We start from the raw sequence: 27,556 nt of genomic DNA on the forward strand, positions 1-27,556 counted from the left end.
TCAATCTTGTTCTCATCCATTTTAATGGTTACCCATAGGGAAACACTGGGAGGTGCTGCACCAATCATGATTTGTTCATAGAGATTAATTGAGTCAATGTATCTTTACGGAGAGTGTTCAGTCTCCATGCAGAGTGTAAAGAAGCTGAACGTTGGTCATGCAATCTTTGCAGGACTGAATCCAGGAAGCCCCTCCAGTGGAAGTCGGAGTAACAGCCATGTCAGAGTGACCTTAGGCAGCAATGTAAACACTGCCTTTTCTCAGAAAAAAAAAGTTTAAATTTCTGAGGTTGCAAGGACAATCCATATGCACTAGAACCCTTACATTAAGCAGTTCTTGTGACTATAGTGTTCTCTTCAATTTTGATAATTTTCTTTGTTTCTTTTTTTTACTATCTTACATTTTATGAAATATATAAGATGAGTATTTAAAAGCTGGGAATTGTGGAGAATTGACAAGGGAGTTTATTTTTGGAGGCAAAATAGCAAAACAAAAGATAATGGAGTTCAAGAATTACATTTTGGATACCTTGGCCCAACATTCTGCAGTTCCCTTGTCCCTTATAAACTCTCTGTAAGAAAATTTCTCAGAATGGTCAGAAGGCCAAACTAACTAGTCGATCTGTCTGTTCTGTATTTATTTTATTTTTTTTACTTAATGCGAAATGTTTAACCCCTTAAGGACACATGACATGTGTGACATGTCATGATTCCCTTTTATTCCAGAAGTTTGGTCCTTAAGGGGTTAAGCTACTTATATATGTTGTGATATACTTACCGTATATATTTTGTGACTTTTTCTGACCAAAATTTTGAGGATGTTGTTTCTTTGTTCACCTGTTAAGCAGGAGAATTGCTGTTGGGAAATAAAGACAAATGATCCCCTATAAGTGTTTACAATGAGATTTTTGGCTAACTCTATGGTTGTCCCATTTTTATAGCCAGTATATTTTGATACACAGGGGGCTACACATTATAATAAGCCAGCTGCACAATGTCGTGGTTTTACTGCCAATGTACTGGACCTTTAATGCTGCAACTCTATTTATCATTTCATATTATCCAGGTGGATATCAGTGGAAAATCCTCAGAGTACAACATATTTGGGGATTAAAAATTAGACATTGTCATCAGTCCAATGCATTTTTTTTAAATCAAACCCATCGTTTATGGTAATCCAATCACACAAATTATTTTTACTACAGCAGGTTTTGTGAATTATGGACATAAAGTATTGAACAAATAAAGGGCTGAATAAGAAATATCTATTTTGAGCATTCAATATATTCCACTAGTCGATTTAGTAATGTAAACTGTTTGGCAAACATCACAACATGGTTACTGACTAGCTATATTACACATGAGTTGCAGAGGAATTCACAGAAACACCTGTATCTTGAGCCCAAATGCTTGCTCACCCCTACATTAACAGAGATGTGGAGATTCAGACCTCCCACCCATCCTGTTTTTGGCAAGATTTTCCATCTTTTGGTGAACTGGCCTACATGATTGGTAGCCAGCATGACATGCATTCACACCAGGTTGACCAATCAATTCCATTTAAAGACCAAGCCTTTGGTTATGTCCAGTGATTTAACGTGCATACTGGCATGCCCGATTTTTGCCAGTCCCACCAGTGTCCTGCTTCACATGATGCAAAAGTGTGGGTTATGGTCAGATGTCATGACAGCCATTCCATACAATATTATGTCACCTCCTCTCTACCCATGAACAACGTGCAGCTGAGGCTCTCCGGGAACTCAAATGAAAGTAAAGCCAGAAAGTCTTAAATAGGAATTGTCAATTTCAGAGAATTAACAGGTTTATGTTCATTTACCCCCCAAAAATGTATTTCAGTGTTTACTGGGGTGAATAACACAGTGGAGGTAGGTAAACCTACCTACCTTCTCTGGTTCTCTAACTTTTGACAACGTCACTGCCACATGATGCCAAGATGTATTCATTATTTTTAATCAATTAACATAATTTTCTGCTAACATCATAATGTAGACTCTAAAATATTGATCATTGACCCTAAAGTTCCAACTCGCGCTCTTTTTCTGGATGTTTACCTCATTTTCTGGTGGTGGTGGAGCTGAAGCTGAAGTGGTCCCACTACTGTATGTTGGCCGACCAGGACTGGGAAAGAAAACGTTAAGCCGTATGGGAGAATAAAAAAATCGATTGTCGAAAATACAAAATCGTATAGTTAAAAGATAGTTTTCAGGTATTTTATACAATGGAGACAGCAATACGTTCATGTAATGGATGTCTGTCATCTTAATGCAGCATTTACTACTCTATCCTAATTCTCCTTGACCTGTCTGCGGCTTTTGCACTGTTGATCATCAACAGCTTCTTCTCATCCTCCGCAATATCGGTCTACAAGATATTGCTCTCTCCAGGTGCTCCTCCTACCTCTCCCAGCACTCTTTCAGTGTTTCTTTCTCTGGCTCTGCTTCTTCTCCCCAACTCCTCTATGTTGGTGTCCCCCCAAGGTTCAGTCCTTGGTCCCCTACTGTTCTCCATCTATACTGCCTCCTCTGGTAAACTCATTAGCTCCTTTTGCTTCCAATATCATTTCTATGCAGATGACACACAAATCTGCCTTTCCTCTCCTGATCTCTCCCCGTCCCTCTTGACTAGTGTCTCTGACTGCCTCTCTGCTGTTTCTAACTGGATGGCTGCCCACTTCCTTAAACTAAACTTGACCAAAACTGAAATTCTGGTCTTTCCTCCCTCAAGTGTTGTTACTCCTGTGTCTCCCTCCCTCCAAGTCAACGGTGCTACCATCAGCTCCACCATGCAGGCTCGCTGCCTAGGTGTTCTCTTTGACTCCGACCTCTCCTTCAAGCCTCATGTTCAATCTATTGCCAAATCCTGTCATTTCCATCTCTAAAACATTGCGCGCATCCACCCCTACTTAACGCCAGATGCGACTAAGGTGTTGGTCCATTCCACTGTCCTTTCTCGCCTTGACTACTGTAATCCGCTTCTCAGTGGTCTTACGTGCTCCCAACTTGCGCCATTACAGTCCATAATGAATGCGTCAGCGAGGCTCATCTTCCTGTCCGCCCACACCTCCCATGCCTCACCCTTCTGTCAGTCCCTACATTGGCTTCCTATAAAATATAGAGCTCAATTTAAAATTCTGGTTCTTGCTTTCAAATCTCTACATAATGCTGCTCCCACCTATCTATCCTCCCTTATACACAAGTATGTCCCATCCAGGCCCATTACGATCTGCTGAAGACTTACGTCTATCTTCTGTCCTACTCCCACCTCTGATGCTCGCCTTCAAGATTTCTCGAGGGCTGCACCGTTCCTGTGGAACTCTCTTCCCTCCTCCGTTAGATGCTCACCCAGTCTCCACTCCTTCAAAAAATCGTTAAAAACCCACTTCTTCATAAAAGTGTATCAATTAAACTGTTAATAGCTCCCAACTGATTCCTCTTCTGCAACTGTCACTAGTCTAATACTATCCTTACCTTTTTGTGTCATTTTACCCCACTCCCTCTAGCATGTAAGCTCATTGAGCAGGGCCCTCAACCCCTCTGTTCCTGTGTGTCCAACTTGTCTGGTTACAACTACATGTCTGTTCGTCCACCCATTGTAAAGCGCTGCGGAATTTGACGGCGCTCTATAAATATAATAATAATAATAATAATAATAATAATCATGACCTGAGTTCTGACCAGGACTTGTTTTTTCTGTTGACCTGACAAGACAATTTGCTTATAACCCGATGACTAAATGTCCTTTATTTCTCTTTGTAGGACAAGTCTGTCTGAATTGATATTGTGTTTTGATGTTGCTTGCTTTATACCACTTTCATTATATTTGCTTGTCACACTCTGTCTGTAATCAAACATACCGTAATTTTATTATTAAGGTATTCATGTGCTATAGTAACAGTTGTATTACAATAGTTTGAAATTATAAAAAAAAAAAAACCCACGCAGATCATGTTTTACATTTCATAAACCTCTATTTATATTGATAACCTTGACAGTTAGTTACTGAAGTATGAGTCCAAAGTGGCTTTCCAATTTAAGGCCAAAGTAATGGAACTGCAAGCAAAGCTGACTATAGATTTTTTTCATTTTGACCTTAAAGCGAATCTGTCAATTTTAGATCCAGTTTGGGTCCGGTGGCCACTGTCCTTCGCAACAACCACCACCCTTACAGCAGGTCCTTTTTAGCTCCTGGGACTGTAGGATGAGAGAGAGTTCAACACTGAGGTCTTTGGAGGATCCCATGAGACCGCAGGACCCTCAACAGAAAAAGCCTGAATCCTACAGCCATCACTTGTGACGGTAGCTGGAATTCGACAAAAGTTAAAGGGGGAACTCAGCCTTTCCGCACTTTTTGCCAAACTTAGCCTTAACCATAATACAGATATCTTTAGATTTTCAATCTGTACATCATAAATATTATATCTTTATGGAATATTGAAAAGTGACAGTTCCACTTTAAACCTGAAATTCACTTTAGTAAATAACATTTGTGTATTAACATGTTTGTAGCACTAAGCAGTGTAATCTGCTGAGAATATCAATCAGCAAAACAGTCAGACAGTCCTCGAATGATTAAACCTGTTATGTCATATTCAATATCTCACATTTGTTTCCAGGTCAAGACATGTTCTGCATATTTCACGGTAAGAAATATGGCCCAGGAGACAGCTGGCATCCTTACCTAGAACCTCAAGGAATTGTATACTGCATACGATGCACCTGTTCAGAGGTACGTTCTAGCAACAACTTACCTTACAATGTAACACGTCTGATCACTTATCATAGTGATAAGTCTAATTTCTCATGTGTTGTAAACCTTTTATTTTACATGTAAATATGCAAATTCCTTCCCTGAATAAGCCACTGGTTTCTAAAGTGGAGTAATTAGCCCGTGTTTTCCTATTAATTTGCTGTAGAATCTCATTGTTGATCATTCTTTTCAAATATTACAATGTTGTTGAAAATATATGTTATGTTATAGTGGTTTAAGACTGCAAAAGTCTAACATAGAATTTTAACAAATCCACACACTCCACTGGCCAAATACAAAAAAAAATACCCATGATAAAAATCTGAATGTATTTAATTAAGCATTTTATTCATTGGGATTATATCTGTAAACAGATGCCTTGTCTGCACCCTTGGCAAGCCCTCCCCTTCTAAATCCGCCCACTTTCCAAGCTCTATCCAATCACTTACTTCTCACTGAAGCTCAATGAGAAGTCTTTGCAAGACAGGTGCTCTGAGCAATTGCTGCCCCTTGAATTAAGATCCACTGATATAACAAACCAGGAAGTAATGAAACCGGTTGTCTAATTGACAACCAGATGGGTGTAACCAGGTCCATTTATAAAGATGCCAATTTCTACTGAAATCGGCACTTTTTGTAAAATGAAAAATATAGTGCACGCTTTTTATACATAAAGCATTTCACCAAGCTTATATGCTTTCGGGATCTGGAGTGTCCCTTTAATTTGGCACATTTACGTTGAATTCTCTTATGTGCCTACCAACACTAACGTATCAGGAGGTGATGCTATGGCTTTGATATCTTTGGAAGTATAATAATTCTTTATATGCGGCATTATAGAGCATTTTAAAGGTTTTTTTAAATGAGTTTCTGATCTTTATTTATATGCAAGTTCAATATGTCAACAAATTTATATTCTACTAATATTCAATGTTTGAAATAAATTAACCCCTTAAGGACACATGACATGTGTGACATGTCATGATTCCCTTTTATTCCAGAAGTTTGGTCCTTAAGGGGTTAAAGGAATTTAAAATATTTTGCCTTGTGAGTTTAAATGTTACCCTGGGCGCCTATCTCTCTGAATTCATTGTATTCATTCCATTCTGAGTCTTTTTCAAGTAGTTTGGGTTTTATCCTTCTATTTGCCCTTGACGCTATTCCATATAAAGCCAGGATACTGTATTATCCTGTTCGGTTAACACTATTTTATGACAGATTTACCATCTGGGTTAATCACTAAAGTGAGAATTGATAAAGATTTTAAATGAATCCAAAGTCATTTTTAAATGTTAGACCAAAATAGCCAATCTGGAATAACATTTAAATTCTGGCTATTCTGACCTTAAATTCTCACTTGAGCAGATTACCATGTGGGTGTAATACAATTCTTAAAGGGACACTATAGTCACCAAAACAACTTTAGCTTAATTAAGCAGTTTTGGTCTGTAGATCATGCCTATGAAGTTTAACTACTCAATTCACTGCCATTTAAGAGTTAAATCTTTTTTGTTTCTGTACATGCAGCCTTGGCCAGACCTCCCCCGGCTGTGACTCACACAGCATGCATGAAAAAATGGTTTCACTTTCAGTCAAATGTAACTTACTTTAAAAGTTTGTATGTCCTGCACTCTAAATGTAAAACTTTAATCACACACAGGAGGCTCCTGCAGGGTCCTGCAAGCTATTAACAGTGCAAGAGATAAGAAATTCAAAATTATACAGAATTTGCAATAAAGGAAGTATAAACATTAGATCACGCTTTACAGGAAGTGTTTAGGAAGGCTGTGCAAGTCACATGCAGGGAGGTGTGACTAGGGAGCATAAACAAAGTGATTTAACTCCTAAATGACAGATAATTGAGGAGAAAGACTGCAGGGGCATGATCTATACACAAAAACGGTTGCATTAAGCTAAAGTTGTTTTGGTGACTCTAGTGTCCCTTTAAACATGTGATGCCCCGATCAGTGTAATCTACTAAGGATCTTGTGTGTTTGTGACCAGGTATAGAGATACAAATAAACTTTCAGCAAATGCTGTTAGACAGTCCTGACATATTTTACCTTATAGATTCAGTATCTCCAGTTTGTCTCCAGGTCCAGAGACATGCGAACTTGTCAAAATCAGGTATTTTGGCCTTACATTTGATAACCACTTTGAATTGAATTCCTGATAATTCTCACTTTAGTAAAATAATGAGTCTCCAAACGTTTTTTAGCTAAATGCAGTTGACAGCATTGTGCAGTCAAGGATCTTGCTGGGCATTCATTTAAAAAAAAACAAAAAACACAGGCAAACAGAAACATCTAAACCAGCCTCCAACTGACACAGAAATATATGAATATCAAACATTCTGTATTCAGAATTATTATCTAGTTTATATTGCTTTGAATCTAAAGTGGATTTAAAGTGAAATAGTCAAACAAAGAAATATACTTGACTTTTATTTTCAAATTCCTTTTGAATTCTAACCAGTTTAGACTTCAGTGAATAACCCTGTGTCAATGTGATTCCCCTACTCAACAACTGAATTGTGTTTAGTAAATATGTCAATAGCAATTCCAGGAGAAAGGTAACAATTTTCACAGTTTTGGGCTTCAGCTTAGTGGGTAAACGTGTTAGAGTGTTTGTGTTAGGAAGTGTCACTGAAGTTATAGGACATTCTTCTTTTTTTAACTATTTCATGTCTTCTCATGTATTGCTGGAGGAGGATACTGAAGGAGAGAGGGCATTCCCCAGCACTAGTGAATGCGTGACATCACACATCAGTTCTAGGCAGTGACTGAGCACGTGTGAGATCTATATTTAGACTGGGCAATTTCTACAAACGACTCAGACACACACAGATGTTATTAACTGAGATAATTGACTGAGAGCACTAAGCCAACCTGCCCCCAGCGCTCCCAGCCAATCAATGTCAACGATAATGTCAAATGTTAATTCCGCAGAGATTAATGTTGTCCCCAGTGTATTTCATGTCAAACTGTTTGATATTATACAAGGGGAAGATAAAATAACCAATTCAGCAAGATGCAAGGCCGTCTTTAACGCGAGGCCCGCTGCCCTCAACTATTTATTTTTCCCCCCATTGGTCACCGGTGCAGCCAGGGGCCTAGACACTAAGGAGGCCCATCGGGTGACCCATGCACTAAGGGTCACCCAATGGGCAATCGTAAGCAGGGGCCTGGTCGCGCTCTGTTAAAGGGCCCCTTGCTTTTCGTCAGCCGCCCCGGAGGAAGTGACAGCCGCAAGTCAGTTCCTCCCACAGAGAACAGAGAGCCACGCAGGAAACACCAAGAAGGTAGAGAGGAGTGGGGCTTGGCCGGTAGACCTCCAACAGCCTCAGCCACCACTCTAGACACCAGGAAGTCACCCTCTAAAGTAGGAAATGGGAGGTGGGTGGGCAGGGTCAAGGGTCTTGTCACCCATACACAACATTTTCAACAGTGCTCTCTTTATGAGTAACCCTACCTATCTGCCTTGCAAGTAATGTATTTGTGCCTTATGCTCACATACTATAATCATATTTGTCTAATGACAGCATTCTGAGAATTTTACCAATGCAAAACATTTTTACCATGTTTGTATTTTAGTTTTAATTTGTGTGAAGTTTTGCCATATAAAGGCTGGCATATCATGTCTAATACAATATAACTATTCTCGATACTTGTGCAAAACATGGATAAAGAAACAAAAAGTAAAGGTTTTTTTATATTGTTGATAGCACTATCTGTGACACAAGTGTTTCTCTTTTCTAATGTCATATTCTTGCTTTTTATCCTATATTTAAAAAACCGCTGCACTTATTCCCCCATAAAAATGTTTTTAAAACCGACGAGCAATTTTAAAACCTCTTAACACAACAATATAAAGAGATAAAAAATGATTTTTTTTTAAGGGATCCATTCGCAGAAAAAGCTTCTAAAATTAGGCAAAGCTGACAAATTGTTTGACGTGAAGCACTTTTTCCAGACAAATGGTAGGACCAGTTCCATTCAATCAGTAGGGACACCCCAGGCAGCCACCAACAATGGGGCAATGTACTTTAAAAAATATTAACAGGTAATACTGTGCTTAGAATTAAGTGAGTGCAATTAATCTGTCTGGGGAAAGCTGCCAAGTGATGTCAGTGCTGTCTGGCATTGCCGTCTGGTGTCACACTGTGTGGCTGTGTTAGGAATGTCATCTGAACACTCGCTCCTGCTTGAGAGCAAAGAGCTGTGTCTACATCATTATCAATTAGCTCTTAAGTGCCCGGCGTTCTACTGACCAGCTTCTTCTTCTAAACCTAAGAAAGATTCCTTGTTACGATGGCTGGATGCGGCTGGTGCTTTGAAACCACTGGCCGGGCAAAGAATGTTATAGCTTGTAAAAAGGAATGCTAATTCACACCATTTCAAACCTTTTCAATGATGTGGGATAATAGAACAGCTTTTTAAACTAACCAGGGCTATTACAACACAACAGCACTCTGTAAAGGAACATCAATGTAGAATTTATGGCTTTAGATGGCACACATTTGATGCCAGTAGTCCTTGGCCAGGGCAGGTGACAGTAAACTACATTGCCCATGATCCACTAAGCCGTGCTTAGTAACTCTACCTACCAAAGGACCTGGGAGTTGTAGTTTAGCAACAGATCGTAATCACATTACAATTTTTTTTTTTTTTTTTTAACATTAAATAATTAATTCTTGGGCAGCGTGAAGTTACCAGCAGTGGTGGGCTAAGTCTTCCCCGGTACTGTTTCAGGCCAGTAATGGAATGTGCATGCATAGGAACCGAGATGACGAATTATAAATGCCTCTATTCTATTAACTGGCCCTTTCCCCTCCATGTTTTTTACCTACACATTCTCTTCCATCTCTCTGCTTTCCTTCTGTCTTTGGGACATGCAGGTACCCTTGACAGTCAGCCTTTGCCTATGGTTGCCCATAGTGCCCCATGTGTAAAGAGGCCTGGTTTCATTTATTTGATTTTATTTGGATTTTAAACTTTAATGGAGGGAGATGTATGTTGGCCGGCCCTGTTAAATGGCTGGAACGGCTGTGTGTCAGACATGTGTAGATACATGTGAGCCTGGTTTGCTACCTATATGCATACCTCCCATCATTGCAGATGTACAAAAAGGAACACTGTCATTTTGTGTGGCCAGGGTCTGGGCTGCTATTAGAAATTTTAGATGACCTACTTATAACATTTCTTGCAACTAAAATACAATTTAGAACAAGAACAATGTATCTTATTAGAAAGACTGATTTCTAAACACATTTATTGTAGTTTAAACACACATCACTGGGAGTATTATTGCTGTGGAGCTCTGTTATACACTCAGACACATTACTGGGAGTATTATTGCTGTGGAGCTCTGTTATACACTCAGACACATTACTGGGAGTATTATTGCTGTGGAGTTCTGTTATACACTCAGACACATTACTGGGAGTATTATTGCTGTGGAGCTCTGTTATACACTCAGCCACATTACTGTGAGTATTATTGCTGTGGAGCTCTGTTATACACTCAGAAACATTACTGGGAGTATTATTGCTGTGGAGCTCTGTTATACACTCAGACACATTACTGGGAGTATTATTGCCGTGGAGCTCTGTTATACACTCAGACACATTACTGGGAGTATTATTGCCGTGGAGCTCTGTTATACACTCAGACACATTACTGGGAGTATTATTGCTGTGGAGCTCTGTTATACACTCAGACACATTACTGGGAGTATTATTGCTGTGGAGCTCTGTTATACACTCAGACACATTACTGGGAGTATTATTGCTGTGGAGCTCTGTTATACACTCAGACACATTACTGGGAGTATTATTGCTGTGGAGCTCTGTTATACACTCAGACACATTACTGGGAGTATTATTGCTGTGGAGCTCTGTTATGCACTCTGGCACATTACTGGGAGTATTATTGCTGTGGAGCTCTGTTATACACTCAGACACATTACTGGGAGTGTTATTACTGTGGAGCTCTGTTATACACTCAGACACATTACTGGGAGTATTATTGCCGTGGAGCTCTGTTTTACACTCAGACACATTACTGGGAGTATTATTGCTGTGGAGCTCTGTTATACACTCCGGCACATTACTGGGAGTATTATTGCTGTGGAGCTCTGTTATTCACTCAGAAACAGTACTGGGAGTATTATTGCTGTGGAGCTCTGTTATACACTCAGACACATTACTGTGAGTATTATTGCCGTGGAGCTCTGTTATACACTCAGACACATTACTGGGAGTATTATTGCCGTGGAGCTCTGTTATACACTCAGACACATTACTGGGAGTATTATTGCTGTGGAGCTCTGCTATACACTCAGACACATTACTGGGAGTATTATTGCTGTGGAGCTCTGTTATACACTCAGACACATTACTGGGAGTATTATTGCTGTGGAGCTCTGTTATACACTCAGACACATTACTGGGAGTATTATTGCTGTGGAGCTCTGTTATACACTCAGACACATTACTGGGAGTATTATTGCTGTGGAGCTCTGTTATGCACTCTGGCACATTACTGGGAGTATTATTGCTGTGGAGCTCTGTTATACACTCAGACACATTACTGGGAGTGTTATTGCTGTGGAGCTCTGTTATACACTCAGACACATTACTGGGAGTATTATTGCCGTGGAGCTCTGTTTTACACTCAGACACATTACTGGGAGTATTATTGCTGTGGAGCTCTGTTATACACTCCAGCACATTACTGGGAGTATTATTGCTGTGGAGCTCTGTTATTCACTCAGACACATTACTGGGAGTATCATTGCTGTGGAGCTCTGTTATACACTCAGACACATTACTGGGAGTATTATTGCTGTGGAGCTCTGTTATACACTCAGACACATTACTGGGAGTATTATTGCTGTGGAGCTCTGTGATACACTCAGACACATTCCTGGGAGTATTATTGCTGTGGAGCTCTGTTGTACACAGTGGAGCTCTGTTATACACCTAGACACATTAGTGGGAGTATTATTGCTGTGGAGCTCTGTTATACACTCAGACACATTACTGGGAGTATTATTGCTGGGGAGCTCTGTTATACACTCAGCCACATTACTTGGAGTATTATTGCTGGGGAGCTCTGTTATACACTCAGACACATTACTGGGAGTATTATTGCTGTGGAGCCCTGTTATACACTCAGACACATTACTGGGAGTATTATTGCTGGGGAGCTCTGTTATACACTCAGCCACATTACTTGGAGTATTATTGCTGGGGAGCTCTGTTATACACTCAGACACATTACTGGGAGTATTATTGCTGTGGAGCCCTGTTATACACTCAGACACATTACTAGGAGTATTATTGCTGTGGAGCTCGGTTATACACTCAGACACATTACTGGGAGTATTATTGCTGTTGAGCTCTGTTATACACTCAGACACATTACTAGGAGTATTATTGCTGTGGAGCTCTGTTATACACTCAGACACATTACTGGGAGCATTATTGCTGTGGAGCTCTGTTATACACTCAGACACATTACTGGGGGTATTATTGCTGTGGAGCTCTGTTATACACTCAGACACATTACTGGGAGTATTATTGCTGTGGAGCTCTGTTATACACTCAGCCACATTACTTGGAGTATTATTGCTAGGGAGCTCTGTTTTTACACTCAGAAACATTACTAGGAGTATTATTGCTGTGGAGCTCTGTTATACACTCAGACACATTACTGGGAGCATTATTGCTGTGGAGCTCTGTTATACACTCAGACACATTACTGGGAGTATTATTGCTGTGGGGCTCCGTTATACACTCAGACACATTTCTGGGAGTATTATTGCTGTGGAGCTCTGTTGTACACAGTGGAGCTCTGTTATACACCCAGACACATTACTAGGATTATTATTGCTGTGGAGCTCTGTTATACACTCAGACACATTACTGGGAGTATTATTGCTGTGGAGCTCTGTTATACACTCAGACACATTACTGGGAGTATTATTGCTGTGGAGCTCTGTTATACACTCAGACACATTACTGGGAGTATTATTGCTGTGGAGCTCTGTTATACACTCAGACACATTACTGGGAGTATTATTGCTGTGGAGCTCTGTTAGACACTCAGACACATTACTGGGAGTATTATTGCTGTGGAGCTCTGTTATTCACTCAGACACATTACTGGGAGTATCATTGCTGTGGAGCTCTGTTATACACTCAGACACATTACTGGGAGTATTATTGCTGTGGAGCTCTGTTATACACTCAGACACATTACTGGGAGTATTATTGCTGTGGAGCTCTGTGATACACTCAGACACATTCCTGGGAGTATTATTGCTGTGGAGCTCTGTTGTACACAGTGGAGCTCTGTTATACACCTAGACACATTAGTGGGAGTATTATTGCTGTGGAGCTCTGTTATACACTCAGACACATTACTGGGAGTATTATTGCTGGGGAGCTCTGTTATACACTCAGCCACATTACTTGGAGTATTATTGCTGGGGAGCTCTGTTATACACTCAGACACATTACTGGGAGTATTATTGCTGTGGAGCCCTGTTATACACTCAGACACATTACTGGGAGTATTATTGCTGGGGAGCTCTGTTATACACTCAGCCACATTACTTGGAGTATTATTGCTGGGGAGCTCTGTTATACACTCAGACACATTACTGGGAGTATTATTGCTGTGGAGCCCTGTTATACACTCAGACACATTACTAGGAGTATTATTGCTGTGGAGCTCGGTTATACACTCAGACACATTACTGGGAGTATTATTGCTGTTGAGCTCTGTTATACACTCAGACACATTACTAGGAGTATTATTGCTGTGGAGCTCTGTTATACACTCAGACACATTACTGGGAGCATTATTGCTGTGGAGCTCTGTTATACACTCAGACACATTACTGGGGGTATTATTGCTGTGGAGCTCTGTTATACACTCAGACACATTACTGGGAGTATTATTGCTGTGGAGCTCTGTTATACACTCAGCCACATTACTTGGAGTATTATTGCTGGGGAGCTCTGTTTTTACACTCAGAAACATTACTAGGAGTATTATTGCTGTGGAGCTCTGTTATACACTCAGACACATTACTGGGAGCATTATTGCTGTGGAGCTCTGTTATACACTCAGACACATTACTGGGAGTATTATTGCTGTGGGGCTCCGTTATACACTCAGACACATTTCTGGGAGTATTATTGCTGTGGAGCTCTGTTGTACACAGTGGAGCTCTGTTATACACCCAGACACATTACTAGGAGTATTATTGCTGTGGAGCTCTGTTATACACTCAGACACATTACTGGGAGTATTATTGCTGTGGAGCTCTGTTATACACTCAGACACATTACTGGGAGTATTATTGCTGTGGAGCTCTGTTATACACTCAGACACATTACTGGGAGTATTATTGCTGTGGAGCTCTGTTATACACTCAGACACATTACTGGGAGTATTATTGCTGTGGAGCTCTGTTAGACACTCAGACACATTACTGGGAGTATTATTGCTGTGGTGCTCTGTTAGACACTCAGACACATTACTGGGAGTATTATTGCTGGGGAGCTCTGTTATACACTCAGACACATTACTGGGAGTATTATTGCTGGGGAGCTCTGTTATACACTCAGACACATTACTGGGAGTATTATTGCTGGGGAGCTCTGTTATACACTCAGACACATTACTGGGAGTATTATTGCTGGGGAGCTCTGTTATACACTCAGACACATTACTGGGAGTATTATTGCTGTGGAGCTCTGTTATACACTCAGCCACATTACTTGGAGTATTATTGCTGGGGAGCTCTGTTATACACTCAGACACAGTACTGGGAGTATTATTGCTGTGGAGCTCTGTTATACACCCAGACACACCAACAATATGGAGCTCCTAGAAAAGAGGGACAGAAGGATTTGGGCTCATAATTGGGACGGTCCCTCCCAAATAGGGACACTGAGGTATGTATCTGAGTGCGTCTGCAGCTATGTGCCAGCAGTGACATTGATAGCATCGCTGGTACATCGGCATTATACATCTCATTCTGTAACACTTCCTTCTTCTCAATTTCAGAATCTATAAAAATGTTTTATTACTAGTCACAGCGATTTAATATTAACCGATAGGTTGTGATCCTGACATACATACATGGAATTGTAATTTTTTACATTATTGTTTTTAAAAACACATTCCATACACATCAGTGCATGAAAACAACAAACCCTTTCATAAAATCTTTTATGTTTTTTATCACGCAGGGTGGGAATGTGAGCTGTTACAGAATAAAGTGTCCAGTTCTTCATTGTGTCCACACGGTCACCGAACCTCACCAGTGTTGCCCAAGATGTATTGGTAAGTAGTGACATGGATTTGGCTTCACAATAATCACAGGGTTTTACAGAGACATTCATCCAATTAACCTTTCGCTACCAAAAATATGTACACATTTTACTTTCATTTGCAAAGCGATATGAGCCAAATATAGCTAAAAAAATCTACAACGCCTCATCTACCTTCCTGTAGAAGGATTGATTATCAGCGTGGATAGAAATTAATTTCCCTGCCAGGGATTCATTCTGACTCTCCAAATGTGCTGAAAATGACAGCGTACCCATTGCCCTCCCAGGAAAAGAAACTTTAAATAAAATAACTTTATTAGTGAATTATACCATTATGTTAGTGAAAGCAGTATAAATACCAAGATTTCTGCAGGACTTCTTAAATCCCTGTATTTTACAGATAGATGATTCTGCTGTAATTACTGTGCGTGTTAACATTCTTTTGCCATTGTTGGGAAATATCCTGCCTATTAATGCAATCAAGGTCCTTACAAAAAGCCATAAGCAATATATCTGACAATATCCATCTATATATTTTTGTGACACCTACCTTGAGAATTCAGGTATAATAGCCAAACTGTGTGTAAAAGGTTATTCCGGCATTGATTTGAGGGATATTCTGAGGTTTCAGTTCACTGTGTGTGTGTTGTATGTGGGAGATAATCTGTGTTGTATTTTAGAGTGACTGTCTGTGTTGTGTGTGTGGGGGATACTCTGTGTTGTATGTGGGCTGTGTGTGTTGTGTGAGTATGTGTGAGATGGTAAGTTGCGGGTTTTGAATGTGGGCTGTTTGTATGTGATCCTGTGCGTGATGTGGTGAGGCTGTGTGTTGTGTGAGGGAGGCAATGTGTGTGTGTGTAGACATGTGTTGTGTCTCTAGGAAGACTGTTGTGTGTATGGGGAGGTCATGTGTTTTCATTCTCCCCAATAATTTTGGCATTTAAAAAATGTGCATCGTTTTTGGTTGCCCCCACGTCTACTTAGCTAAACTCTGGAGGGGTGTTTTAGACATACCTGTGTAAATATCTTTGTAGTCTCTGAGAAACCAATATGGCTTGCTCTAGACCTTATCCCCTTGAAGTACCCTTAGAAGAGTAGGATGCAATGGCTAAAGCTAGGGTTGCCTTAAAGGGACACTCCAGTCCCCCCAAGCACTGCAGCTGTCTGAAATGTTTTATGTATGACCTCTTTTTTCATTTCACATTAAAAGCAGATTTCGATAGAAATTGGCCTTTTTTTTTTAGGAATTAACTTTGTTACACCCTCATGGCTTTCAATCAGACAACATGTCCTGTAACTTGTATGCCGTACTGGAGACCGTATCTTCAGAAGGATATTGATACCTTAGAGAGAGTTAAGAGAAGGGCTACTAAACGGGTTCATGGATTGCAGGATAAAACTTACCAGGAAAGGTTAAAGGATCTTAACATGTATAGCTTGGAGGAAAGACGAGACAGGGGGGATATGATAGAAACATTTAAATACATAAAGGGAATCAACACAGTAAAGGAGGAGACTATATTTAAAAGAAGAAAAACTACCACAACAAGAGGACATAGTCTTAAATTAGAGGGACAAAGGTTTAAAAATAATATCAGGAAGTATTACTTTACTGAGAGGGTAGTGGATGCATGGAATAGCCTTCCAACTGTAGTGGTAGAGGTTAACACAGTGAAGGAGTTTAAGCATGCATGGGATAGGCATAAGGCTATCCTAACTATAAGATAAGGCCAGGAACTAATGAAAGTATTTAGAAAATTGGGCAGACAAGATGGGCCGAATGGTTCTTATCTGCCATCATATTCTATGTTTTTTATGTTTCTAACTTGCTGGTTTAGCTTAATGGAGCTAAACTCAAGAGACAGCAATTCAGAGCACCTGCCTTGCAAAGACTTCCCATTGCGCTGTATTGGGAAGTCTGTGATTGGACAGCCATAGAAAGTCTGGCTGGGGTTAGAAGGGAAGGGGCTGCAATGGCAGCAGACAAGAAAAGTACAAATTTTGAAGGCTGTTTTAGATATGAACCTAGCAATGAAAAAAGGCATGCAAGTTTTACAGTGATTTTTTTTCATGTATTTTAAATTTGGCCCATGGAGTTTCCAGTTTTTGGCTGCTGAATGATGGACAGTTGTGGAGCTCTTTTATAGACTCAGACACACCAACAATATGGAGTTGATAGAAAAAGGGACATAGAGAATTGTGTTCAAGATATGGACTGTTTCTCCTAAATAGGGACACTTGGGAGGTATGGAAATTGGAAGTGATCATGGTGTACTGCAAGGAGTGTAAATGTTCAGTTATATATACTGGTAGAAGAGAATTACTGGTAAAATAGGCCTAAAATATGAAATTAATTTTAGGGGTTATTCACAAAAGTATGAATTGTGGGGAATTCGAAGTGAAATAAAAATGGAAAATTCTCAAAAGTCAGTTATTTTTTTTTTAAATTGAGCTATTTCGGCCTAAAATCTGAAATTCTCTGCGAAGTCATGGTAATAGAATCTTTGTCGGTGTACACACCTTCCTGTTGTTTACCTGTGACTTTATCATTGTTTATTTATTACATTTTCTCACGACAAATTTTCTTGATAACCAAAAGGACTGGAGATGACATGACAATATGCCTTTCTGTCTACATATCCGGCCTAGGATTTAAATAGAAAGTAGAAAAGTAAATGTGTTTAATGAAGGCAGTTTCGTGCTCAGAGTGAGATTTTTTTTTTTTTTTTTTGAGGGAACACAGATATCATAATAATGCAAACCTTAGAACTAACAGTTTGTTTAATCCCCGAGACTTCAAAACGTTGATAAAACTGTTTACTTCTTGGGAAAAGATGGGCCCATTAGTCAGGAGCCAGACTGAAATAAAAGCAATCTGCTTAGCGTCAACATCTGTCCATTGATTTAACCTCCGAAGGACAGAGCCAGAGAGGTGCATGGTGTGTATTGTTGGAATGGATTTGGCATACTACTGCCTATTAAAGAGTTAATGGTGTTATTAAATATTTTAACCCTGTCTGTGCTGTTTATCCATCACCTGTCTCCACAGAGCCACACTCACCGTCTGGTCTCAGAGCGCCTGTGAAATTTTGCCAGCATAACGGAACAACCTACCAGCAGGGCGAAATGTTTACCACGTACGACCTCTTCCCCTCACGGCAGTCCAACCAGTGTGTGCAGTGCAGCTGTTCGGTACGTTCAATTACTTCACTGTCACTATTAGTATTTTACCGGTCTGCCATCAATAGAAGCCTGATAAACCCAGGATCAATAACAGCCCAGGGGGTATTGTAAGATTCGTCGCTAACTTTCTTAATGTTGGAAACCAATGGAAGGGTCCTTCCTGGTCCTTCCTCTTCTCTGCAAGCCCTCTCTGTTGGTGTTCCCAGGGTTCTTGCCTTGGTTCCCTACTGTTCTCGATCTTACTTCGTTCCTTGGTAAACTCATGAGCTTCTTTGGCTTCCAATGCTACATATAAAGAGATAACATATATAACATATATAGTTAAATCCCCCCCTCTCATAATATAGTAAAGTGCTACGGAATCTGCTGGCGCTATATAAATGGCAATAATAATAATAATAATAATAATAATAATTTATCTGTCCTCTGCTGATCTCTAACCATCCCTCTTGATTCATGCCTCAGATATAGGCCTCAATTTAAAGTTCTCGTACTTACAAAGTGTATTTGTTTGTGGGTGCAGTGTTTGTGTGAATTCATGTGTATATTTGAAGGTGCATTGTCAGCGTTAGTTAGTGCTAGTGTGAGTGAATGTGTGTATTTCTTTCTGTAATGTCAGTGTGAATTAGTATGTGTGTATATTGCAGCAGTGGCAGTCTAAATGCAATGGGTGTATTTGTAATGAAAGGGCAGAATAATATCTACACACATTTTTATTATTAAAGTGGAATCTGCAAATTTTGTTTTCACCATTTCAGATCAAATCTTTCTACATATGATACCACTTTGAAAACCATTTCTCATGTGAAGTCAATCTCAAAATAAATAAGATTAATTATGTTGCTAGAATCAGTCCAGGTGTAAGAGATTTTCTCTACAAATGTCAGTATTCCCAACTTATCCTTTTCCCCAGTATTCCGACAGCCCTTTCCTGGCCCTACATGTGCCGGTCTCCATATTCCATGACAGTGTGACTGGCAGTGCACCGTGCCCTATAGTCCCTCGTTCCCCTCCATTTTGCTATCAGTGTTACGTTGTGGTCTCCTCCCAGTCGTCCTGTTTCGTCCTCTCTTGTACTGCTTGTGCCCTTCCTTTCAGTTGTGTTTGTTCTCTCGTAAGTTACATGCTTTCTTCCTCTTCCATAGTTCTCTTTTTGCTCACTTTTCTTTAATTTATTTTATATATATATTCTTTCAATACTCACAGAAAGGATTATACTTTTAAAAACTATTCTTGAGGTCCTTTAACGTAGACTAATAACTATGAAAACCAATAAGATCAGCAGTAAGAGTCCATTGCTTTCCTTGGTGACTGAGTCTAGTTCTCTGCTAAAATTCTCTATTTCCGTTTCAGGATGGACAGATCTACTGTGGGTTAGTGACGTGCCCGGAGTTGGTTTGTTCCTCTCCACTTACTGTCCCAGATTCCTGCTGTCCAGTCTGTAGAGGTAAGTGTTCAAAATCCCCTGAACTATTCCCTATATACCAGAATAATCTCTGGCAATCAAGTCCTTCTACAAAAATAAAGGGCTCCTATACTGTAATTAAAACCCCTTCTGCCATGGTAACTCATATTACAGGTATCATTACTAATATCTACATATGGTATGTAAAAATATTCTACAGTATTTTAATTTTTAGAAACACAAAGTATTTAGATATTTTGGCCAAAAATTTATTGAGATTCCTCAAAATTTGCAGTCTCCAGGAATTCTCCAAGTTAGTTTCATTTAGTGGGAGAAATGTTTTAGATTGGACATGGCGGCCCTTTTTGGACAGCCTGCTCTTACAGTCCAGTCCCATAATGTACAGGATTTCCAGCCTAAAAATATGGGGTATCTTTAGGCCCATGAATCGGCTATCGTGGCATGTCATTTTTCATTATTGTTATTTTTTTGCCACAATATAATGGGTTGAATGTTTGGCTAGAAAATAACTTTGCGGTCAGTCTATAGCAGCCCCTGATCTATCTTACTTCCTGACAAAAGCAGATCACAGAGCGTGTGGGACATTTGTAGTTATGCCATTCTGTATTCACTTTTTTTTATACAAATTTTTTAAATGTATCTACCGTAATTTCAAAGAATATTTAAAATGTTAATGGTTGCGGAGTGACCGTTTTTTCGTATGTGTTTTGCAGACAGCTCATATGAAAGATCAGGAGAAGAGGAACAACTCCAGTTAAACAGAGGTGTTGTACGTGACATTTGATTTTCTAAACAAAAAAATGTATCAAGGTTTTTTTTTTTTAATGCAAATGTTGGTTGGAATCATTTAGAACATGTCACAATTTAATCAGATCTTTTGTAAAACCGTAATTGGATCCATACAATTATTTGGTGACGGGAAAGCAGACAATTGCATTTTCGTAGAAAAAAAATATTATCTTGTTTGTAGTCCGACTTTACCTCCTAACATTGGGCATCCAAGTGACTACGCATGTTACTGGTGAAGCCCATAATGGTTGGGGACTGATGGGGTCTGTATGGCTCCCCAGCCTACAAGACCTTGCAGAGAATGCGGCTGAAGTGCTGTCTGCTGGGTCCTAGAACACATTCCCAGCGATAACACGCCTGTCTGAGGATAGTTCCCGGGAGACTAAGGGACAAAATCATGATGGTGGGACAGGAACACAAAAATGGGACTGTCCCGTCAAAATCGAGACTGCTAACTGACGTATCTCTGTGTGAAGTTCTGTTACGACAGAGGGAGGATACATATGTCTTGCCCGAGATGAGGCCTCCAAGCTTCATTGAGGTAATCCTTGCATTATTACCTATTCATTATGTGAATGCTGCCAAAATGCTGCCTCCAGCCCTTGATATCCAGGTCCCCCAGCAGTATTCAGGTTCTAAAACCAAGGCTCAGGATAAACAGAGTGCATTAGGCAGGGGAGCTGATGATTGGCTAGAGCAGACAGCTGATGCTGAAAACCAATGCTGAAAACCAATCAGTAGCTCCACATTTGTAAAATAAGGCTGGGTGACCTGGTGCACTGGAGGCATCCATTGGGGTTCAACTGCAAGGTAAGAGAGAACCTCCTGGTATTATTGATGAAGTTGTTATGATGACAAAGTGTTCCTCTAACTATACTTTTACATTACACAAAAATACTATTTTATCCCACGCTATTATGCTGTTTATCTCATGTTTCAAATTAGTCATCAATTGTCCACTGCCCTGTACCAGTTCTTAATCCTCAGTTTTTGCACAATGACTGCGCAGTGAAATATACCCAGAGAGTAATACAGCTAGATAGCCAATTGAGTTCAGTATTTTAGCATGCTTTATTTTTTATAAGTCCCGTGTGCATACATTAGGAATTATGATTGGACTATAAAGGCAAAAAATAAAGAGTGCTAGTATGGGGCAAGGCAGTGATTCTTGAGGAGAGCACCCAACCCAACACCCAACACAATGGTTCCCCCAAAAAAAGGGTAATTCTGGCTCCCATGCATGCTTGGGTGATTAGCAATCTTGCTGGCCAATCCCATTCAGAGCTGCCTTAGCATAGTGCTACTAAATGCCCTGAATGTCAGTTCACACGGTGCAAGCGTTTCTAATGATGCTTTTATTTCTTCTTATTGGGGGTACCGAAGTTGGACACAAGATAGCAAACTTGGTGAAGGGGACAAAATCCCAAATTTGGTGCTATCCCACTGAACCTGGAGTTGTCAGGAGGTGTGGATGTGCCTGGGGTATGGCATAGGACAGAGGAGATAAGTGATGTTTTGTAATTAGGAATGTTATATAAGAGGTAAAATCCTCACGTTTTTAAGGCGGCTTGCATTGATAGTAATAGAAATTGCCACAAGGAATTATCATCTAAAACATTTTATTACACGAGAAAAATAAACTGTTTCCATTTTTCATTAGTTCCTGGGATCTGTACAATATGGCAGAACAGAAAAACAGAACTCTTTCATTTTTAACCATTCATTAAATGTAGTAAAGGCCCTGAATTGTTACATTTTTATTTTGGAAATAGTTTAGGCATTATTTGGGTTGAATTCCAGAGGTTTCTGGACCAATTTGAATGCATCCATGGAGGTTCCAATTTAAAGATAATTCAAGGCAGTTTGGAGATGACCTCAGTTTGTGGAATGATTCATTTTTATTATTATTTAGACCATTTTCTTAGACTTTGTTATTAAAAATCCAGGCCCTGAATAACCCGTAACGAGCTGTAGGAGAAAACCGCCAAATGTAGGCACAGAAATCGGGGGGTTATTGGTAATGATTGTGAAAGTGTCTGTTTTGGGTCTGCTAGAGGCATTCTCAGGACCAGTGTCTGACTGAGCTTCTCAACAAAAGGTCTCCGGGTGCCACGGCGTCCTCCCTTATCAGCTCATCACTTGGCTTCAATCCCCGGAGCTTCAAACAGAAAGGTGGTGGAGGAGGCACAACAGTGAAAATTCTGATGAAAGAAAAGCATAAAAAAGGTATGCATGCTGGCCCTTTATATAAAAATATAATAATGACAAACTTAAAGGAACACTATAGTCCCCTAAATTACTTTAGCTAAATAAAGCAGTTTTAGTGTATAGATCATTCCCCTGCAATTTCACTGCTCAATTCACTGTCATTTAGGAGTTAAATCACTTTTTCTGTTTATGCAGCCCTAGCCACACCTCCCCTGGCGATGATTGACAGAGCCTGCATGAAAAAAAAACCTGGTTTCACTTTCAAACAGATGTACCTTAAATAATTGTATCTCAATCTCTAAATTGAACTTTAATCACATACAGGAGGCTCTTGCAGGGTCTAGCAAGCTATTAACATAGCATGGGATAAGAAAATCTTAATTAAACAGAACTTGCAATAAAGAAAGCCTAAATAGGGCTCTCTTTACAGGAAGTGTTTATGGAAGGCTGTGCAAGTCACATGCAGGGAGGTGTGACTAGGGTTCATAAACAAAGGGATTTAACTCCTAAATGGCAGAGGATTGATCAGTGAGGCTGCAGGGGCATGTTCTATACACCAAAACTGCTTCATTAAGCTAAAGTTGTTCAGGTGACTATAGTGTCCCTTTAAAGGGACACTTCTTTCATACTCCATGCGCAAACATAAGTTATTTGAATTTCAACCTCATATTCATGGTGTGTTTTTCACATTCAAATTTCTATTAAAAAAGGAAAAGGATTTTGCAGCTTTCTACAGCATAAACCTTTAGCCACGCTCCCTCTTTAAACAAAGTAACTTTCTTTTTAGATGTATTCTGAGTATACACTTAACCCAGCCAATGAGAGGTCAGTTTTAGCTGATCTGTTGACATCACTCCATCTGGACAATCACTGGCTTCTTATTACTTGCACCCTTTCTCTTTAACACGGCTTTGAAATACTATACAGATACAAAGAGGGTAGTGATTGGCGGAGTCAGGTCAATAGCTCCACTTATACTGCTCTTTAATTGGCTGAGCTGAGTATATATTCAGAATATGTTTTTAATAAACAAGTTACTTTGTGAAAAGAGGGTGTGTTGCTAAAGGTACAAACCTAAAACTATTAGAAAACAAAGCATTAGCATGAGGCAAAACCTGTTAAGTGCACTTAAAGGTACACTAAACAGATTGAATATATTTTTTCTACAACATCTCAAAGGCAAGTCGCCTTCACTATCTGTAATCCTACGTGCCCCCATCTCTAAGTGCCATTAAAGATTACTCAAGCCACTCAAGATATTGGGGATGGGGAGGTTGATTCCCTTTTAACAGTTTTGCGGGGAAGGATAAAAGGGAAGGACTCCTCCCCAAGTAATACCGGTTTATGGTGTCTTAGATGAAGGAGCACTCGCTAGAAATAAATACATTTGTTTGTAACACTAGCGATGAGTCGGTCACTAGTGAGGGTCCTTCAAACAAATTGAATTCTTCTCAAAGAGAAGGACTGCACTACTAGGGTGCTTTCATCTCAGCTCCTTGTCAGTCGTTATTATAAACTCTGTCCTTTGCACCTGGCATACAGAGTAGAGGGAAATTAAGCGATGTTTATAATTATTCTCTTCATTTGCATTGCCTGCCCTTTCTGTGCCTTGTTTGAAATGAATGGTGATGTCATTTGCTAGATCTTTAATATAAATTTAAAAGAAACCGAAGCCACTATAGGTGATATCTGCTGTAAATTCCAGATTAGTGACCGTTTTACCTTAATATAGGAAGACATGTGATTAATCCAGTCATTGTACAGCGCTGCGGAATTTGTTGGCGCTTTATAAATATTATTATTAAAAATAATAATAATAATAATAATAATAATTTAAAGGAAGATACATGTGGCTTGATTTTAGGTAATGAGGTTGTCATTGTGTCTCTCTGCAGCCTGTGTTTACAATGGGAAAACCTATTCACACGGGGAGGTCTGGCACCCAGTTTTTCGCACCTTTGGTGCCATCCCATGCATCATATGCACCTGTAAAGACGGGACGCAGGACTGCCAGCGAATCACCTGTCCGGAGGAATACCCATGCGAATTTCCAGAGAAGCAGGAAGGAAAATGCTGTAAAGTTTGCCAAGGTCAGAACAGGTCAACAGTGTGCATTATGTGCCCAAAACCTGCTTTAAAGGGACAGTTCAAACACCATGACCACATGTGTTTCTTGTATATATTATGGTGGAAAGAACGTCCGCTCTCCTTTCATCTATGCTTCTACCAGGGTTATTTACTTTTATCTGTTCCTTTACATTTTTTATTGCTTTGCAATACGTTTGTTTTAAATCGTTTTTATTGTCATCGCATTGTAGTTGTGGAATTCAAACATAGTATTGTAAAAGCATATGGTCGCCTTCGCAGAGGCGTAAACATTGAAGCAGGTAAATTGAACATGTGCAGTTAGTTTAATTAGACAGGTGTGTACCCTGCGTACTTTAAGGTACATTGTCTAGGCGGGTTTAACTTGGTGTGATTCGGGTTTGTGTGGTTGTCCTGTTGTAGTTGGTTTGCGTAGTTGTTTTGTGTTAGTTGGTTTGTGTGGTTGCCTTGTGTTAACTGGTGTGTGTAGTTATTTTTTGTTATCTGGTTTGTGTAGTCGCCTCACGTTAGCTGGTTTGTGTAGGTGCTTTGTGGTAGCTAGCTTGCGTAGTTGCTTTATGCTAGTTGGTATTTGTAGTGGTCTTGTGTTGGCTAATTTGTTGTCCAGGGTTATTTACTACGATGAGAATTGTTGAGAATTCAAGGTGAATTCTAAGTGAATTTTAAATTTAAATCCAAAGTAATAATATCCAATGTAATCAATTATCCACAAACGCAGGAGTAATATATGCACACAGGGCTTAAATCCACAGCCAGCTCACACCTGATTATCTACGGTGAACCCAATCCTTTGCTGTATGAAACGCGTTGGTTCAACCAAACAAAGGAATGCACAAAATAGATGGATAACAGGAACTGGATTTCAAAGTCAAAAGTTAATCTTTATTCTCCTATGTATGGGTATTGGCATTCATTTAGCAACATGCGGCATGCAACGGGACAAAGTGGAGTTTGGTTAAAGTACAAGAGTTCCGCTGTTATCTGTCACTTTGTCACGTCCCATGCTGCATGTGGCTGAATTCATTTTGATACCCTCACATAGGAGAATAAAGAAGATTAACTTTTTACCTTGAAATCTGGTTGTTGTTATCTGTCTGTTTATAAAACTGAAGTAGTCAAATTGTAAACATAGCTGACTTTGAGAACTCTTCCAGTTCAACTAGTTTGGACTTAAATTTGAAATGCAATTTGAATTCCCGACCATTCTTATTTTACAGAATAACCCTGTATATAAACCTCTACTCTACACATATGTTCTATGTGTGTGGATGCATGGCATGCACCCTTTGTAAACAATTAAGTTACTTACATGCATTTTTTTATATCTTTCTATCTGTATAGAGAAAATCAATAAAGTTATGGTGTGGAAAAAAGTGATTGAAACCACTTCCACCTGAAGTCAGTGGATAGTAAATACATTGTTAAACACAGATCTGCAAATATTAAACAAGCCTTACAACTTGCTTTTCCCACAAAAATCTCACATTTGCAGTGCTGTTACTACTAGAAGGGATTCTGGGTGGGCATATGCAAATGAGTTCAACAAAGAACCAAATTTTTGCCTCATTTAGTCCACTTTATACATGGATTCCTCTGAGTTTATGTTTGTTGTATACAACAACTTTGAAACACAACTCAGGAAGAGATACAAAGCCAGTGAACCATTCATGGACAGCTGTTTTGTTGTTAAACAGCATGAGGTTCATAACTGGCTTGCTACTAAGGCTTGGTGTTACTTGTGGAGCACAAACCAACAGAGTTATGTTGGGGAGACCATGTTGGAACTTGTCTGTACTGCAGTTATACAAATGCACAAAAACATGATTGAATATGTTTGGTAAATTTCAAGGAATCAACGGATGCATGCTATTAACTAGTAATTTTTTTCATGAATGAACAGCTGAAGGAAGAATTTGGCTTGTTTTATGTTAATGAAGTTGTAATTTAATCTCTGTAGCTTGTGTTTGTTGCTGGGAAAATCAAAGAGACACTATAGTCACCAAAACAACTTTAGCTTAATGGTATAAAGATCGTGACCCTGCAGTCTCACTGCTCAATTCTCTGCCATTTATGTGTTAAACCGCTTTGTTTATGCACCCTAGTTACACCTCCCTGCATGTGACTTGCACAGCCTTCCTAAACACTTCCTGTAAAGAGTGATCTAATGTTTATACTTCCTTTATTGCAAATTCTGTTTAATTTTAAAAAATCTTATCTCTTGCATGGTTAATAGCTGGCTATATTCTCCTGTATGCAATTAAAGATCAAATTAAAGAGCAGGAGATACAAACTTTTAAAGTAAGTTACATATGTTTAAAATTGAAACCAATTTTATTCATGCAGGCTGTGTACGTCGCAGCCAGGGGAGGTGTGTCTAGTGCTGCATGGATGGAAACAAAAGTGATTTGACTTCTAAATGGCAGAGAATTGGGCAGTGAAACATCAGAGGCATTATCTATACACTAAAACAGCTTCATTAAGCCAAAGTTGTTTTGGTGACTATAGTGTCCCTTTAACTTCTTCCATATAAACTGATGCTATTTTTTTCTTTTTGTAGCTTTTGTTTCGGTCTGTTTCCTTTAAAAATAAAGTATATATTACTCCCAGATAGATTAAAATTGGCAAAATAAAAAACGCACATTACAATTTGTGAGTGATATGACAATGGTTCTGTATGACAGTTTATTATTTATTTATTTTTATTTATTTTTCTGAAAATCGCCTTCTCTG

The 27,556-nt window shown here is 39.4% G+C and overlaps 1 protein-coding gene across 1 annotated transcript in view; it reads left to right on the top strand.

The window, feature by feature from the left end:
- CHRDL2 (chordin like 2) overlaps window positions 1-27,556 on the top strand; it is a 95,239-nt gene that overhangs the window by 49,055 nt on the left and 18,628 nt on the right. The window contains exons 2-8 of the mRNA XM_063444987.1: window positions 4,633-4,745; window positions 15,034-15,127; window positions 18,164-18,306; window positions 19,651-19,744; window positions 20,437-20,492; window positions 22,567-22,738; window positions 24,616-24,810. Coding sequence (XP_063301057.1) covers window positions 4,633-4,745; window positions 15,034-15,127; window positions 18,164-18,306; window positions 19,651-19,744; window positions 20,437-20,492; window positions 22,567-22,738; window positions 24,616-24,810 — 867 coding nt within the window. The remainder of the gene's footprint in view (window positions 1-4,632; window positions 4,746-15,033; window positions 15,128-18,163; window positions 18,307-19,650; window positions 19,745-20,436; window positions 20,493-22,566; window positions 22,739-24,615; window positions 24,811-27,556) is intronic.

The sequence above is a fragment of the Pelobates fuscus genome, chromosome 1, assembly GCF_036172605.1.
Source record: "Pelobates fuscus isolate aPelFus1 chromosome 1, aPelFus1.pri, whole genome shotgun sequence".
NCBI classification, from domain to species: domain Eukaryota; kingdom Metazoa; phylum Chordata; class Amphibia; order Anura; family Pelobatidae; genus Pelobates; species Pelobates fuscus.